The sequence below is a fragment of the Mytilus trossulus genome, chromosome 2 (genome assembly GCF_036588685.1).
Source record: "Mytilus trossulus isolate FHL-02 chromosome 2, PNRI_Mtr1.1.1.hap1, whole genome shotgun sequence".
NCBI lineage: Eukaryota > Metazoa > Mollusca > Bivalvia > Mytilida > Mytilidae > Mytilus > Mytilus trossulus.
In genome coordinates, this window is record NC_086374.1 from 1,260,754 (window position 1) to 1,278,695 (window position 17,942).

The following is a 17,942-nucleotide window of genomic DNA, read 5'->3' on the forward strand; positions in this document are numbered from 1 at the left end:
ACATTTAGCTATACAAATCAATTGAAAAGGGTGTAATTCGTCAGATCGATACAAAGCAAAAATACATCTCGACACAGAGTGAACGTATCAGGGTATGTATAGTATACATCCTCACAACAAAAACACAATTACAAGTACAGATCTGAGAAAACTTTCAGTTACTGAAAAGTTTTTCACAACTAACAACTAATAAAAAAAAACTTAGCAGAGATATTTTAAAGGCAGTGGCTATTCGTCCGGATAGCCGGACAAATAGTCAAAAATGTCTATTCATCCGGCAAGCCGGACAAATATCATTTTTACGGTTTTCGCTATTTGTCCGGACAAAAATATAATGATGATGATATAACATCATTTTTGAAGGAAATAAATAAAGCATGAGTAGTCTTTAAATATATTGTCCAACATCGTTTTATGAAAAGCTCATTCTTATAAAAAAAAACTATAATACATTTGATTAAGATCTTTTTTATTCTAAGGAATTTGGGGATGTGGGGGAGGGGGCAAGAATGGTTCTTTTTTTGTTGTTCTGCCTATGAATTTCCTGTAAGGTAAATAGTCGGGCCAATGGCTTCTTTAGACATCTATGATTCCAAAATTTTAATTCATAGGAAATTAGAGAAAATGATAGGCACGTTTAACCTGACCCCAAAAGTAGGATTGTGTTTTCGATAGTTTTTTTTTCTTGAAAAAAATGTATATGTTATAGACACAACAGGGGAAAAAAGGGGGTATCCCAACCCTGGTGTTAAATTCCCAGTCCAGGCATATCAGTGCATTTTCATATATTTCCTTTGTAGTATAACTTAAAAATAATGCATCCAAGCAAGTTTGATATAGTATTTTTTCCGAATGCATTTTGCCTTCATAAGGTAAAGGGGATAAAACATCAATTTCACTTTGATTTCAGGCTTATTCTTCACAGTTAACTGTATACGCTATTGTTCTGGAATCACTCCAATAGAAATTTTTTAAAGCAATGACATTCTCTTTTGTCTTCTTTATGACACATCTTTAAATATAAATCACGATTCTCAAAACGTCCATTACATACGCGCGTTTGTTATCTGACACCGCGTCCGGGACACTTTCCGGCTAGCCGGACGAATAGACACTCCGTCTTTAAACGGGTGCGTTTGTTAACGGTTGCAGTGTATGTAGATAAGTTCCCTGATCGATACAACGCACAACAACAAAAAAGTAGCGACATAAGATTACTCGTAAATACTGAAAACTTGTTCAAGGCCAGTTGCAACTAATAAATAAACCAATTTATAGACTAAATTATATATTAGTATACATTTAACGAATAATAACGATACAGACATATTAAACAGTCGAAGAATTCATGATATAATGCACTCTAGTATATACCAGAATACAGCAGACCACCTACCGCATGTGATAAGAACTGCATACGGCCTACGATCTTTAAGGTATGCGGGTGAGCTACGCTTTGAAATGAGAAAACTTGATACATATGTGGACAAGCACTTAAACGCTAATGTAAGACAATGCATTACGTTAATAAGTCCCTATTTATCATAATTTTAAAAGTAACTGCATTGACTTACATTAGCGCTTAACGTCAAGAATACTAATCGCGCCATTTAAACGTCACAATTTACCTTTATTTATTTCCGGTACATGTAAAGTGTAAAAAAACATGTCGTTGGGACGTTTTTCTACGTTTGTCATTGTCCTAACGGCATTTTTTGGTTCCTCATTTTGTTTGAACATCATTCCCGATTATTTTATGAACAGTGGAGGTTTGGGTAATTGTGGTGAAACTATCAATAACAAAGAAGACGTGTATATCAGGTCCCATACTGGAGCTTATCAACTTGGAAGTATCATAAACTACGGAGCGAATGAGAACTGTGAGCTAACATTCAACGCAGGGACAGGTATACTACCGTTATAAAAAAATCAAGTCGAGGTTTTAAAATATCAATTAACCGTACTATGAAACTCAGAATTATTCACGATATCAAGGACGCGCATAAATCACACTTTGTTTCCGACCCTGCACGGGCTGTATAGCCAGTCAAGGGCGTTTATAAAAACTTCCATTTGTTATGACACTTTGTTATAACAAATATTTTGAATCAAAATATGAAATTAAAATCACATAAAACAAAATTTTATTTTCCTTTAAAGTTTACTTGATAAGTTTTAATGTCAATTTGTTGATAAAAAATATTGAAAGTCTCTATGTGTCGAAGATAATTATATTCTGTATTTAAAAAAAATTAAAGGCCGCGAAACATGAAGGTTACAGCTTTATTTATTCTGATAACAATTAGTTATTTGCATTTTATATCGTTACATTTTGTAACTGTGTAAAAATAGAGTAATGTTATCCCAATCCCATAAACTCAAATAAAAAAAGATAAGCAGAGTATGCATAAAATAACAATCCAAGGGTTTAGCATAACAGAAGGCCGGTTGCCGTATTAGGGTCAACTTCAGTTGATCACAGAGCTTCAGGATCCGCTTCTTATCGATATTTTACACTGCTGCAATGCCCATTCGAAATACGCATTCATGCATTCGTTTTTTGAGATTTTTCGGATTAAATGTAAATATTTCAAAAGATATTTTAAATTTATGTGTGGAATTTGGATAAAGTGGCGTTATTTGAAAATACGAAAAGTGGTTGTTGGTTATCGAACTCCTTAAAAAAATTGTAAACATATACAGTGGACAGATGCGGGTTTCAATTTTGGTGCTAACATTTTTATTTTGATTAGTGGGAAAATCCCAAAATTGATTCAGATTGTTCAACCCGGGTTTGCCACGGAGCAGATTTATAAAAATCTCAAGTGACGAATACTTTTGGCCACACTCTGTATATTGAGAATACGGTACGAGCTAAAATACTTTTTTTACGTAGTTTCCAAAAAAAAGGGTAATTCATGATCAATTTTTGTGATATAAAAAGTAAAAACACAAAAAAACTGAACTCCGAGGAAAATTCAAAAAAGGAAAGTCCAAAATCAAAAGGCAATATCAAAAGTCCTAACATATCAAACGAATGGAGAACAATTGTCATATTCCTGACTTGGTACAGGCATTTTCTTATGTAGAAAATGGTGGATTGTGATATAAGACAATTACGTGTATTAGTAACTCATATAGCTTTCTTCAGGACAAATAGCTTGCATATTTATGTAAAATATTTTTTCTTCATACAGGGAAGAAAGTCTTGATAAATTTTTTAGAATTTGAACTGGAAAATGCAGCAGGAAATGAATGTTTGGATGGACTTGAGATATTTGACCACCAGAACACCACCACGTCCACTAATTCAAACAACGCGACTGTTTCTTACAACTGTACAATCAATAATAATGCCACCATTGACAACTGTACAGCGGCAAACAACTGTTCACTAGACAACTGCACTGTAGCTAATAACTGTTCAATTGAGAATACAACACTGACGACAAACCTGTGCACGATGGAAAACTCTTCTTCCTTGACCAACCAAATTACCGCCGATTTGACAGTTTGCGGAAGTGCAGGTAGAAATGTTATTTTCATTTATGAAGGTCGCATACATATGTAACAGAAAATTGACAATGGCAGTCATCCCATACAAATGAACTATTGGGTAGTCATTAAACTATTTCCTTCAGTAATGAAATCAAATCATACCAATGAAACAACGCATTAAGAAAATCATTAAAAACAACACATTGTGATCAGTACATAAGCCTCAAAACGCTTTGGTACATGTAACCATGCAATCAAAAACCCTAACATATATAAAAGTGAGTTCCCAGTCAAAAAAAGCCCTATCATTTCAACTAAAATCAATATTTTTCAAAAATATATTACTTAGTAACTGTATGAGTGATTTTTATAAAACAGATACCAAAAGATGTAAAAATGTTGAAGTTTTATTGCCTTTTTAGTCATAATTTTCTTTGGTTTCGTTTTCATCATCTGATCAGTTAAACACAAATGCAAATTTTTACGATTTTGATTTGGTTAGAATAATAGCAAACTTTTCAAGAAATATTTTTCTGTGTGTTACTCTCGTCAGAAAATTAAAATGAGCATGAATAATATTATAACTTAATAAACAATAAAACTTCAGACATTTCTACATCTTTTGGTATCTATATTATGAAAATCGCATATACAGTTACTTCATAATAATTTTTGGAAAAATATCGATTTTAGTTGAAATTATAGGACTTTTTTTGACCTGGAAACTCACTTTTGTCCAATGGCATATAGTTTACAAGATTTAAAGTCGCGCGTACAAATATTTTGAATTCAGTCATCTTTGGCACTTAAGGGCATACGATTCAGTTTTGATCCCGTATTTACAGTTTGATGAAAATTTCCAAATTGGCTATTGTTTGCCTGATTCAATCAAATATGTAATAAAAAATATACCTTCATGTGCTACTTTTTTTTTCGAAATTTTGTATATTTGCTCAAAATCGGATTTGTGAAAGAAAGACATAACTTTTTTGTTTTATAAGATAAACACAAATTGTTTTTTGGTAATTTCTTTAATTCATAAGTATCCTAAAAATTTATACATTTTTTATTTAAGGAATGACTGTAATATTTTTTTTCTGTCTATGAAGAAATAACATAAAAATGTTGATGCACCACTTTTTTACGTTATTTCGAATTGATGGCGTTGTCACATGACTAAATTATGTCTATGGGCTGATAACAAATAACGTCAGCCAATAAGAAGACGCGTTACATCCAAAATTAGATTATTCAGAAATAATTCATATTCATCAAATGTTCATGAATGTAGAAAAAAAAACGCAATTTTTTGCTGTATATTTATCAAATTGAAAAAAATTGGCACACATAATATTCTCGCGTTAACAAACCAAATGGTATTTTAAAACAGAGGTGTCCATAAGTTAAATACGTTTGAATGATAAACATCAGTCGAAAACTGAATCTTTTCCCCCATAAGTCAAAGTTTGACGTCGCGAAAATAACAATTTACCTTCCCTGTCACTGTATCGTATGCCCTTAACCCATTGTATAGTTTAACTACACTTATCCCCCTCCCCGTGCGCTGATTTGTATTATTTTGAATGTATTAAACACGGTTACAATATTTCTGACAGGTCCAAGTCCATTTGTATCAGATTCATCAGAAGTGCAGTTTAAATTTTACACAAACAGTCTAAATCATTTCTCTGGTTTCCAGTTGCTGGTTACATCATTTCGTGAGGCCGATAATTGCTCAAGCAACGAATTTCAATGTGATACAAACAGGTAAGGGGAATTTTCTGTATTCATTCAATTATTTTATAAATATTAATATTTTATTTACTTTCTCCCCTTTTAATTGCAAGAACGTTCTCTCAAAAATCCGTCCTCAGAATTTTCATTATTTCCGTTTTTATGATATTAAAATATAGCCCCGCGGATTCGTTTTTCAGTAGTACTAGAAATAAAGAACGTGACAACAGGGTCAAAACAACAGAATGATAGTAACGTCGACTCGTAACGGAAACACTCTGGAAAATCAAATTGTTCATAGGATTTTTTCCTAACATCACTTATATTTTAAGAAAAACAACAACAATATATGTACATTGTCGGCAAGCCTCGCTTTTCATCCTGTTTCTACAGCTCGTACAAATACATTTTATGATAATGTACATACATATAGGAAGATGTGGTAAGAGTGCCAGTGAGACAACTTTCCATCCAAATAACAATTTATAAAAGTAAACCATTATAGGTCAATGTACGGCCTTCAACAATGAGCCTTGGCTCACACCGAACAACAAGCTATAAAGGGCCCCAAAATTACTAGTGTAAAACCATTCAAACGGGAAACCAACGGTCTAATCTATATACAAAACGAGAAACACGTTTAAATTACATAAACAAACAACAACTACTGTATGTACCAGATTCCTGACTTATAACAGGTGCAAAAATGTGTTTTATCCTGCAATTTACTGTTTTATCCTGCAATTTACACCCGGTACTTTTAAAATGTTAGTTGTCAGTGAAAACCAAATAAGTGTCTCATATTTTAAAGAAATCAACTTAGTTGAAACGCGGATAACGAAAAGGATCCCAAACTGAACTGTTACCAAAAAAGAAATATCCATATTAATACCGATTATTCAACATGGAAACGAAAGTCAATGTACAAATCAAGCAATCATTTGTTTGTGTACCTGTATTTGTACAATAGTTGTTGTTAATATGCATTTTTCTTCCGCTTTTAACCCTTTCCTCCATAACGACGCCCTGAAGAGCCTGTGCATTAATACTTTAAACCTAATGATTTTTTTATTGAAAAAATCCTATGCGAATCAAGTATGCGAGAGAAAACATCCATGGAGGAAAGAGTTTCAATAAAAAAAAATCATCAAGTTTAAAGTATTAATGCACTATGAAATCGCATATTTCATCAATGAAATTCAAGTCAGGTATTCTTATGAATGTCCTTTTCATATTGGAAAAGTTTTTTTTAAAGTCTGATGCAGACAATTTGTATTCAAAGAGTTTCAACTGAGGTACTACACAGGCGTCGTTTTCTATATGTATATATGATAATTTAAAATTTTAGATGTATCCCTACAAATCTAAAGTGTGATACGGTCCAACACTGTGTTGATGGTACAGATGAAAATGACAACATCGTAAGTGGTCAAGTTTGTTTTTTAAAATGAATACTAGTCATTGCATTGTTTAAAATATATCATCAACTCGTAGTATAAACACCAACGCAACAACATATTTGGCCGCACTTACAACACTAGAGATAAATATACAGTAATTCACCGATTGTGTAAATTGCTTATGCCAAATTGTTTAAAAAAATAGTGCATGATTTCGTGAAAGAAAACTGACAGTATGGAAAAGCATAAAAGTCCTGAAAAATCGGAAACAAATGAATAAAGCTAGCAACCAAATATGGAAAAATACTTCAACATTGAAAACTACGAACTTTTTCATTTACTTACATTAATGAAAGCATAACATATCAATCAAGTATTTCGATTAGTCTAGAGAAAATAATTCCTACAAAAAAAACATATCAAAAAGTAATTTGTGTTTTATACTACCAAACCGAATTAGGCCCTATCCAGATGTTTTTTTTACAGTTTGTGTTTTTCGTTGTATTGTTTGTCGCTCTCTCCAATATTAGTTTTGTAGTTTTTGCTCTTTGATGTACTATGTAGTATAATTCATACTGTTGTTCTTATTTATGTTTTTTTTTATATATTTATTGTTTCACATTTTGTCAGCCGTGGCTCTTTAGAATCAGAGCTTACTATAAGGTATATGTTCTGTTCCTTGCATGTCTAGGCCTAACTGCGAAGTACATTGTCCTTTGGTCTTTATTGATAGTTTTAGTCCTTTGGTCTTAATTGATAGTTTTAGTCCTTTGGTCTTTATTGATAGTTTTAGTCCTTTGGTCTTTATTGATAGTTTTAGTCCTTTGGTCTTTATTGATAGTTTTTGTCCTTTGGTCTTTATTGATAGTTTTAGTCCTTTGGTCTTTATTGATAGTATTTGTCCTTTGGTCTTTATTGATAGTTTTAGTCCTTTGGTCTTTATTGATAGTTTTTGTCCTTTGGTCTTTATAAATAGTTTTTGTCCTTTGGTCTTTATTGATAGTGTTTGTCCTTTCGTCTTTATTGATAGTTGTAGTCCTTTGGTCTTTATTGATAGTTTTTGTCCTTAGGTCTTTATTGATAGTTTTTGTCCTTTGGTCTTTATTGATAGTTTTAGTCCTTTGGTCTTTATTGATAGTTTTAGTCCTTTGGTCTTTATTGATAGTGTTTGTCCTTTGGTCTTTATTGATAGTTTTAGTCCTTTGGTCTTAATTGATAGTTTTAGTCCTTTGGTCTTTATTGATAGTTTTAGTCCTTTGGTCTTTATTGATAGTTTTAGTCCTTTGGTCTTTATTGATAGTTTTTGTCCTATGGTCTTTATTGATAGTTTTAGTCCTTTGGTCTTTATTGATAGTTTTTGTCCTTTGGTCTTTATTGATAGTTTTAGTCCTTTGGTCTTTATTGATAGTTTTTGTCCTTTGGTCTTTATTGATAGTTTTAGTCCTTTGGTCTTTATTGATAGTTTTAGTCCTTTGGTCTTTATTGATAGTTTTTGTCCTTTGGTCTTTATTGATAGATTTAGTCCTTTGGTCTTTATTGATAGTTTTTTTCCTTTGGTCTTTATTGATAGTTTTAGTCCTTTGGTCTTTATTGATAGTTTTAGTCCTTTGGTCTTTATTGATAGTTTTAGTCCTTTGGTCTTTATTGATAGTTTTTGTCCTTTGGTCTTTATTGATAGTTTTAGTCCGTTGGTCTTTATTGATAGTTTTTGTCCTTTGGTCTTAATTGATAGGTTTAGTCCTTTGGTCTTTATTGATAGTTTTTGTCCTTTGGTCTTTATTGGTAGTTTTAGTCCTTTGGTCTTTATTGAAAGTTTTTGTCCTTTGGTCTTTATTGATAGTTTTAGTCCTTTAGTTTTTATTGATAGTTTTAGTCCTTTGGTCTTTATTGATAGTTTTTGTCCTTAGGTCTTTATTGATAGTTTTTGTCCTTTGGTCTATATTGATAGTTTTAGTCCTTTGGTCTCTATTGATAGTTTTTGTCCTTTGGTCTTTATTGATAGTTTTAGTCCTTTGGTCTTTATTTATAGTTTTAGTCCTTTGGTCTTTATTGATAGTTTTTGTCCTTTGGTCTTTATTGATAGTTTTAGTCCTTTGGTCTTTATTGATAGTTTTTGTCCTTTGGTTTTTATTGATAGTTTTAGTCCTTTTGTCGTTATTGATAGTTTTAGTCCTTTGGTGTTTATTGATAGTTTTAGTCCTTTGGTCTTTATTGATAGTTTTTGTCCTTTGGTCTTTATTGATAGTTTTTGTCCTTTGGTCTTTATTGATAGTTTTAGTACTTTGGTCTTCATTGATAGTTTTTGTCCTTTGGTCTTTATTGCTAGTTTTAGTCCTTTGGTCTTTATTAATAGTTTTAGTCCTTTGGTCTTTATTGATAGTTTTAGTCCTTTGGTCTTTATTGAGAGTTTTTGTCCTTTGGTCTTTATTGATAGTTTTAGTCCTATGGTCTTTATTGATAGTTTTTGTCCTTTGGTCTTTATTGATAGTTTTTGTCCCTTGGTCTTTATTAATAGTTTTTGTCCTTTGGTCTTTATTGATAGTTTTAGTCCTTTGGTCTTTATTGATAGTTTTTGTCCTTTGGTCTTTATTGATAGTTTTAGTCCTTTGGTCTTTATTGATAGTTTTAGTCCTTTGGTCTTTATTGATAGTGTTTGTCCTTTGGTCTTTATTGATAGTTTTAGTCCTTTGGTCTTAATTGATAGTTTTAGTCCTTTGGTCTTTATTGATAGTTTTAGTCCTTTGGTCTTTATTGATAGTTTTAGTCCTTTGGTCTTTATTGATAGTTTTTGTCCTATGGTCTTTATTGATAGTTTTAGTCCTTTGGTCTTTATTGATAGTTTTTGTCCTTTGGTCTTTATTGATAGTTTTAGTCCTTTGGTCTTTATTGATAGTTTTTGTCCTTTGGTCTTTATTGATAGTTTTAGTCCTTTGGTCTTTATTGATAGTTTTAGTCCTTTGGTCTTTATTGATAGTTTTTGTCCTTTGGTCTTTATTGATAGATTTAGTCCTTTGGTCTTTATTGATAGTTTTTTTCCTTTGGTCTTTATTGATAGTTTTAGTCCTTTGGTCTTTATTGATAGTTTTAGTCCTTTGGTCTTTATTGATAGTTTTAGTCCTTTGGTCTTTATTGATAGTTTTTGTCCTTTGGTCTTTATTGATAGTTTTAGTCCGTTGGTCTTTATTGATAGTTTTTGTCCTTTGGTCTTAATTGATAGGTTTAGTCCTTTGGTCTTTATTGATAGTTTTTGTCCTTTGGTCTTTATTGGTAGTTTTAGTCCTTTGGTCTTTATTGAAAGTTTTTGTCCTTTGGTCTTTATTGATAGTTTTAGTCCTTTAGTTTTTATTGATAGTTTTAGTCCTTTGGTCTTTATTGATAGTTTTTGTCCTTAGGTCTTTATTGATAGTTTTTGTCCTTTGGTCTATATTGATAGTTTTAGTCCTTTGGTCTCTATTGATAGTTTTTGTCCTTTGGTCTTTATTGATAGTTTTAGTCCTTTGGTCTTTATTTATAGTTTTAGTCCTTTGGTCTTTATTGATAGTTTTTGTCCTTTGGTCTTTATTGATAGTTTTAGTCCTTTGGTCTTTATTGATAGTTTTTGTCCTTTGGTTTTTATTGATAGTTTTAGTCCTTTTGTCGTTATTGATAGTTTTAGTCCTTTGGTGTTTATTGATAGTTTTAGTCCTTTGGTCTTTATTGATAGTTTTTGTCCTTTGGTCTTTATTGATAGTTTTTGTCCTTTGGTCTTTATTGATAGTTTTAGTACTTTGGTCTTCATTGATAGTTTTTGTCCTTTGGTCTTTATTGCTAGTTTTAGTCCTTTGGTCTTTATTAATAGTTTTAGTCCTTTGGTCTTTATTGATAGTTTTAGTCCTTTGGTCTTTATTGAGAGTTTTTGTCCTTTGGTCTTTATTGATAGTTTTAGTCCTATGGTCTTTATTGATAGTTTTTGTCCTTTGGTCTTTATCGATAGTTTTTGTCCCTTGGTCTTTATTAATAGTTTTTGTCCTTTGGTCTTTATTGATAGTTTTAGTCCTTTGGTCTTTATTGATAGTTTTTGTCCTTTGGTCTTTATTGATAGTTTTAGTCCTTTGGTCTTTATTGATAGTTTTAGTCCTTTGGTCTTTATTGATAGTTTTTGTCCTTTGGTCTTTATTGATAGTTTTTGTCCCTTGGTCTTTATTAATAGTTTTTGTCCTTTGGTCTTTATTGATAGTTTTAGTCCTTTGGTCTTTATTGATAGTTTTAGTCCTTTGGTCTTTATTGATAGTTTTTGTCCTTTGGTCTCTATTGATAGTTTTAGTCCTTTGGTCTTTATTGATAGTTTTAGTCCTTTGGTCTTTATTGATAGTTTTTGTCCTTTGGTCTTTATTGATAGTTTTTGTCCCTTGGTCTTTATTAATAGTTTTTGTCCTTTGGTCTTTATTGATAGTTTTAGTCCTTTGGTCTTTATTGATAGTTTTTGTCCTTTGGTCTTTATTGATAGTTTTAGTCCTTTGGTCTTTATTGATAGTTTTTGTCCTTTGGTCTTTATTGATAGTTTTTGTCCTTTGGTCTTTATTGATAGTTTTCACATTGACACTACATCACATATGTTTACTATCCTATCATATAAATCATGTTAAAGATAACCAAAGATATTGTTTACTTTCAGGCTGGCTGTACTATCTTAGATAAAATTTTGGGGTACGTGTTTGGACTTGGACAGCTGACAGTGATCACTATTGCTATTTTAGGCGGCGTTATCATCTTTACAATAATCACCTTTATCATTGTCTACCATGTATGTTGTAAGAAAAAACATAATAGAGTCCATGATACCCAAGAGGCGCACCCTGGGACATCAAGAAACACACCCAATAGAGAGAGTAGGAAGGGCCAAAAAGGAAAGAGAACGGTCACTGTTGTAGCACCGGCACCTCACACATCGGAAGCATCTAAATCAACAAGAAAGCAGACTTCCGGTAGGAATTCGAAGTCAAAGAAAAGGTCGGACGAGGAAAATGATCCATTTTGGTGAAAATGAATGCTCATCAATTTATATATTTGTAATACCATCGGGTAATGTCGTTTTACTTAATCAAAGATATGACAGTTAATAGTACACGTCAGTACCTTCTCAGTTTCCTAACGGACGTAGAGCTGTTACTTCGTACATGTGTAGTTATATAATGTATGACATGGTGAACTAATTTTGATATACTTACAAATTGTGCATGGTTTTTCCTCGATTTAACTTTTTTAATAGAAATAGAAACTTAACGCACATCTTTACTTCTTATGTTTGGCCCAAGTTTATTGAAAATAGATGTATTTTATTCTTTACTCAACTCGAAGCTGACTAAGAACATTAAAAAGAACGTGTTTTTTTTCGTTTTTTTCTTTGTTTTGTTTTTTAAATATGTATTGGACAGAATCATTAGTTAGAAATTAAATATCTTTGAAAGTCATCATATATGGCATAATAAAGAAAAGTGTATATTGATAAGACATTTTGATCATAGTAAATCAAAATAAAATGCGGAGACTTGTAGCGTTCAGCAATAATTAGTGTGATATTTTTATGTATGGGGTTATATGAATTCATTCAAATGTATCGTCACATTCAGTGAAATGTGTAATATAAAATTATCTCTTACAAAGCTTGAACGCCTCTGTGTTTCTATTTGTTAAGAATTCGCTTTAAATTATGCTATCATACTACTATAAAGTCACATTTCATTGTTCCGTGTTACTTTCAATGTATTGTTATAATAAAAGGTTCGGAACAGTATATTCAAATCTTTTGTTTGATTTACACTTCCTTCACATCTTATGATTACACTGCATTAAAATCATGCTAAATGTGAGTGTGTTATATTGTTTTATCTAGCTGAATGCCATTCAGTTGTATCCGAACAAGCGGTAATGAGAATTCATTTATTCAGTAACTGTTCCGTTAAGTTTTGAATATAAAGTCAGCAGAAAGAAAAGAAAAGGAAACGAAAATATGTAAAACTATAGTATACGATTTGGCTAATTATTACCGTGCTCTGGGAGACTGTTACGTACCACGCGCAAGGTGTTTGGCAGTTGTTTGAGAAAAGTATGCATAACTTGTTAAAATAAGTTTTAACTAAATCTGGAATCAAGAAACACACCATTTAAACACAAAAGAAAGATAAAACCTGTTAAACAAACTTCAAGGCTCCGTGTTGAAGGCCGTACCTTGGCCTATGATGATTTACTTTTATAAATTGTTATTTGGATGGGGAGTTGTCTCATTGGCACTCATGCCACATCTTCCTATATCTATAAAAAAAAAAAATTCATGACTACTATATATAAATAAATTTATCAATCTGTTTAAATGATTAGAACACTTCTTCCAAACTGATTGACCACTGTGTTCAAATGAATTGTCTGTTCCAATGTCTTAGACGCTTTGTCCCAATGTTTTGAACACCCCATTTAGATGAATTACTCCGATGTTCAGAAAGATTAAAAGTTCTAATCCCATGCATTGACCACTTCATCACTATTAACTGACCACCATGGTCACCGTACGACCTTCGACAAATGTAAGACAATTTATACGGGGGGAAAACCCGAAGCATTTATGAAAAAAACAATCGAAATTAACCAGAAATAAAAAGAATTGACCATGCCTTGTAAATTAAAATTGCGAATGGAAATGAGGAATGTGTCAAATCCCAAGCAAAGAGCAGAACACAGCCAAAGACATCACTGGGTCCTTAACACAGCGAGAAAATCCCGACCAAAAAGCAGAACACATCCATGGTCATCACTGGGTCCTAAACACAGCGAGAACATCCAGCACACAGAGGCCTGCTTCAGCTTCAAGTATTTCATGTATTAAATACTGTCATATAATGAAAAATTATTTGCCATCAAGAACTATGCATTAATCAGTTATTCCCTTGTCTTGTAAATCTGATACTTAGTTTTGCACAGTTGGTCATTATAAACTTAAAAATTGACACTGTCAATTTTATTTATATCATAACATTTAGAATTACCAAAAATACGTTTTTAAACAGCTTGTTGTTGATTGTCATGGGGGTAAATCTCGCTTTTTGTTTGCTTTTTATTGTTTGGATTGCTGTCATTGTAGTTTACTCACATCTCCTTCTTATACATGTACGGACTAGCATTTAAGATTCTTGTTATCGATTCTCACTAGATATCAAATATAAATTAAAGAAGATGTGGTATAATTGCCAATGAGACAACTCTCCACACAAGACACCAAATGACACAGAAATTAACAACCATAGGTCATGGAACGGCCTACTTTTCAGATTGAGCGAAAATTGGGTTTAATCTGTTATAAGTTCGGTAGGAATTTACGATGTGTTTTGTGAAGGAAGTTGTATCTTAGTTAGAGGCAGTAATGAATTTTAAATGAAAGAATAAGAGATTATGATAATGTTCAACGAAATGAATAAATTTGATTTACGCAGCAGTGCTAACAAAAGCAGTGACTAGATGTTCTAACAATGTAGAACTAATCATTTAACTTCCAAGAACTACAGTACACTTTCGTAATCGTCTTAATTTGCATCTTTAATACCAACATGAATACTAAAGCATAGTTACAATTGCTCTTAATCCTGACTTATAAAAACGCACTCGTTAAAAAGTGGACCAGATATGTGTTTTAGTTTGAAACATAAGAATATTAATTTGAAATATCAAGCAAAATCAGATAAAAATGTAAAAAGTTATCAATCAATTTCATTCCGAAATATTTAAAAAGAAACATGTGACAAAAAAGAGATTTGTGTACAAATCATTTGCATACGGTTTATCTAATAAATTTAATGAAATCTACGAATAAAAGATAGATTTATTAATGAGACAGCAGCCAAACGACACAAAAAACAGGAGATTTACAGATTATCAGATTTTATGAATATTAATGTTGTAAAATACCAGCGGAGAGTCACAATATCATGCAATGTAAAGTGAACACAGCGAACGAATTCGAAAATCCTTCTATTAATAAAAATCTGATAATCTTTTTTTTCTTTTTCCACAAACAAACCGGAAGATGAATTTGTAAGTTTGGGTGAAAGTTCATCAACGTCGGTTCATGCAATACGACATCGGTGATTAATGCAATTTAATGAAATGTTGATGCAAGCTCAAAGTACCAAGATTTAAATCGCCACAAATCTATAAAAAAAATTTAAAAAAAACATATAAAGACAGAAACTCTAAAAGATCTGCCAAGAACACAATTTTTTACTCACCGGTCAAAACATTAAGATACAACCTAGCATATTCTACGAGTCAATTATAAATCACAACTGTACACTTTTTTCTGAATGGATCAAAACTATTTTGCATTCTTATGCGCAATCTACGACGCACACGGCATTGTTTAACAGGTTTGTGGGTGCTTTATTCTCTCTCTAGAAATATGACGAAGCACCTATTTTTCATATGCAAAATTATTATTTGACATGTGTTATTGGAGAACTCGGAATTTCCAGCAAAACCCAGAATTCCACATATACTCCTAGATCATTCACAAAAGAGGAAATTCTAGAAATGGCATTACATTCCACCGGAGATCAAATGACGTAAAAGTTATAAACTATAGGTCACTGAAAGATTTTCAACAACGAAAAACCATTATCGAAAGCAAGCTATAATAAGACTAAGAATACCAAATGTAAAACTATCAAACGAGGAAATAAAATCCATAATACACATCTAAAGTTAACATAATACACATCTAAAGTTAACATAATACACATCTAAAGTTAACATAATACACATCTAACGTTAACATAATACACATCTAACGTTAACATAATACACATCTAAAGTTAACACATCTAAAGTTAACAATAATACACATCTAAAGTTAACAATAATACACATCTCAAGTTAACAATAATACACATCTAAAGTTAACAATAATACACATCTAAAGTTAACAATAATACACATCTAAAGTTAACAATAATACACATCTAAAGTTACAATAATACACATCTAAAGTTAACAATAATACACATCTAAAGTTAACAAGTTGTTTTGTACACATCTAAAGTTAACAAGTTGTTTTGTACACATCTAACGTTAACAAGTTGTTTTGTACACATCTAAAGTTAACAAGTTGTTTTGTTGGCATTTGATCTTGTATAGACATATTGAAATAAGGTTCTTTATACAAATTAGTATTGAAGACCTAATCACTTTGATAGGCCATTAGTCTGAATACCACATCTTTAGATAGTCGGTAGGATAAAAAGATACATAGAGTGCTAGGGACCTACAGTAATACGATTTGTATAGGTCAGTAAATTTCATGTAAGGATTCGAGGTTCGCTCTCACCCAATATGGAATTAAATGACCCCATATATACCGTAAGTCAATAGCACACTATGTAATGAATAATAATAAAATGTTAAGATGCATATATCCTATACATTTGTAAAGAGATACACATAAACTTTGTATATACATTTTTACAGATATACAGTTTATCTGCTCTTTGGTCGGGTTGTTGTCTACTTGACATGTTCCCTTTTTACATTCTCAATTTTATAGACATTTGTACAGATTTGAATGCAGTATAACGGATGTACATTAAATTTTATATTTCGCTTTATTGATGTAAAGTTTATGTGCATCTCAACTAGTATAGAGAGTATATGCGTCACCATGATTGCTTGTATTAAAGTAGATGTTAGGGCAGAAAAGTCCCATTTAAAATGAATCATTACAAAAAATCATGTAACTTTTCATGATGAACATTGGCTATGTTTCTTTTTATGTCTTTATATGTAATAATTTTTTGTAAAATTTGCTCTTAGAATTATCATTTAAAGCTTAAACTTTACAGTCTTTGCAATCAAATTTCATGAAAACTTATATATTGAAACTAAATGGGGAAGTGCGTGACCTTTTTCGAAGGCAAAGTATTGGAAAAGTCACTAGACCTTAATATACGTCTAATTAATTTTGCACTTTCTTTTGGGGAATTTTAAGGATGTATGATACAGAAAAAAATAGATTTTCCCTTAAAAAAAATAAAACTCTTCACCTATTCAATAGAATAATTAAATGATCTATTATGCAGTTCATGTAAAGCTAACAAATACTCTTGAGGGTTGTTTTTTTATCGAGAACTCGCAAAGTGGTGCTGAGATTAAAAAGAATTGACGAAACATTCGCGCTATTTTATGGAAAGGAGATGATCAAAAATTATTTCGGTTAACTGGCATTTAATTTGCATACTCTTTACACTTTACTGCTGAGTTTCATACAAGTGGGAGGTTAAGGTAGCTATACATCCAGGTTTAAACAATTTCTATATACGAAAATGCCTTTAATAACTCGGGAATATGACAGTTGTTATCAATTTTTTTAAATTTGTTTAATGTGTTTGAGCTTTTGATTTTGTCATTTGATTATGGACTTTCCGTTTTGAGTTTTCCTCATAGTTCAGTATTTTCTTGATTTTTTATTTTTTATTTCGCAAAAAATATATTAAAAAAAATCATTAAGTGATACTTGCACCTGGTAAAGGATTTTTTATGTATTTTTTTTAAATGTTAAATAAAGGCAACAGTAGTATACCGATGTTCAAAACTCATAAATCGATAGAGAAATAAAAACAAATCCGGGTCAAAAACCAAAACCGAGGGAAACGCATTAAATATAAGAGGAGAATAACGACACAACATTAAAATGTAACACATATAAAAACGAACTAATCATTAGACAAAATCCGATGAGAATAAAAAATATAACATCAAAACTAAATACATGAATTTGGGATAAAAAAAAAAGTACCGTGACACGTCTGATAATAATGTGAATTCACACTCAACTATAAAACAATGGATTTGTTTGTTTCCCTGTTTCATTGTAAATCAATTGAAAACAGTCAGAATAATGTGATGATAAATGTGGTTTGTGGTCTGTATTGTGGCTTATCTCGTTGGTGTTGATATGTATAGGAATATATCATTATTTATGATAATAACTTTTCATTGTTAAATCATCTTTGTTTATTTTTCAGGGTGTTTCCCCATAATCTTCAATAAAAAAAAACAATTTTCTTATCTGGAAACAGACATAATGAATAACAAATGCGGTTATATATTTTTTTTTAATTCTTTAGCAGTATACTTATGAACACAGCGAGTTAAAGGTATGTAGATATGATTATATGTAACACTTGTTTTAATCTTTTTCTTCATAAATCTTCATTACTTTTCATTGTGACCATTTAGATGATCGAGCTGACAACGGATAACTCTAACGCATGTCAATACTAATATGTAATT

The 17,942-nt window shown here is 31.3% G+C and overlaps 1 protein-coding gene across 1 annotated transcript; it reads left to right on the forward strand.

Annotated features, from left to right (window-relative positions):
* Positions 1 to 1,635: 1,635 nt before the first annotated feature.
* On the forward strand, positions 1,636 to 12,008 carry LOC134708646 (uncharacterized). Its single transcript, XM_063569293.1, has 5 exons — positions 1,636 to 1,907; positions 3,198 to 3,527; positions 5,115 to 5,265; positions 6,581 to 6,653; positions 11,287 to 12,008. The coding sequence occupies exons 1-5, from the start codon at positions 1,667 to 1,669 to the stop codon at positions 11,650 to 11,652; spliced, it is 1,161 nt and encodes a 386-aa protein (XP_063425363.1). The 5' UTR covers positions 1,636 to 1,666; the 3' UTR covers positions 11,653 to 12,008.
* The last annotated feature ends 5,934 nt before the right edge of the window (positions 12,009 to 17,942 follow it).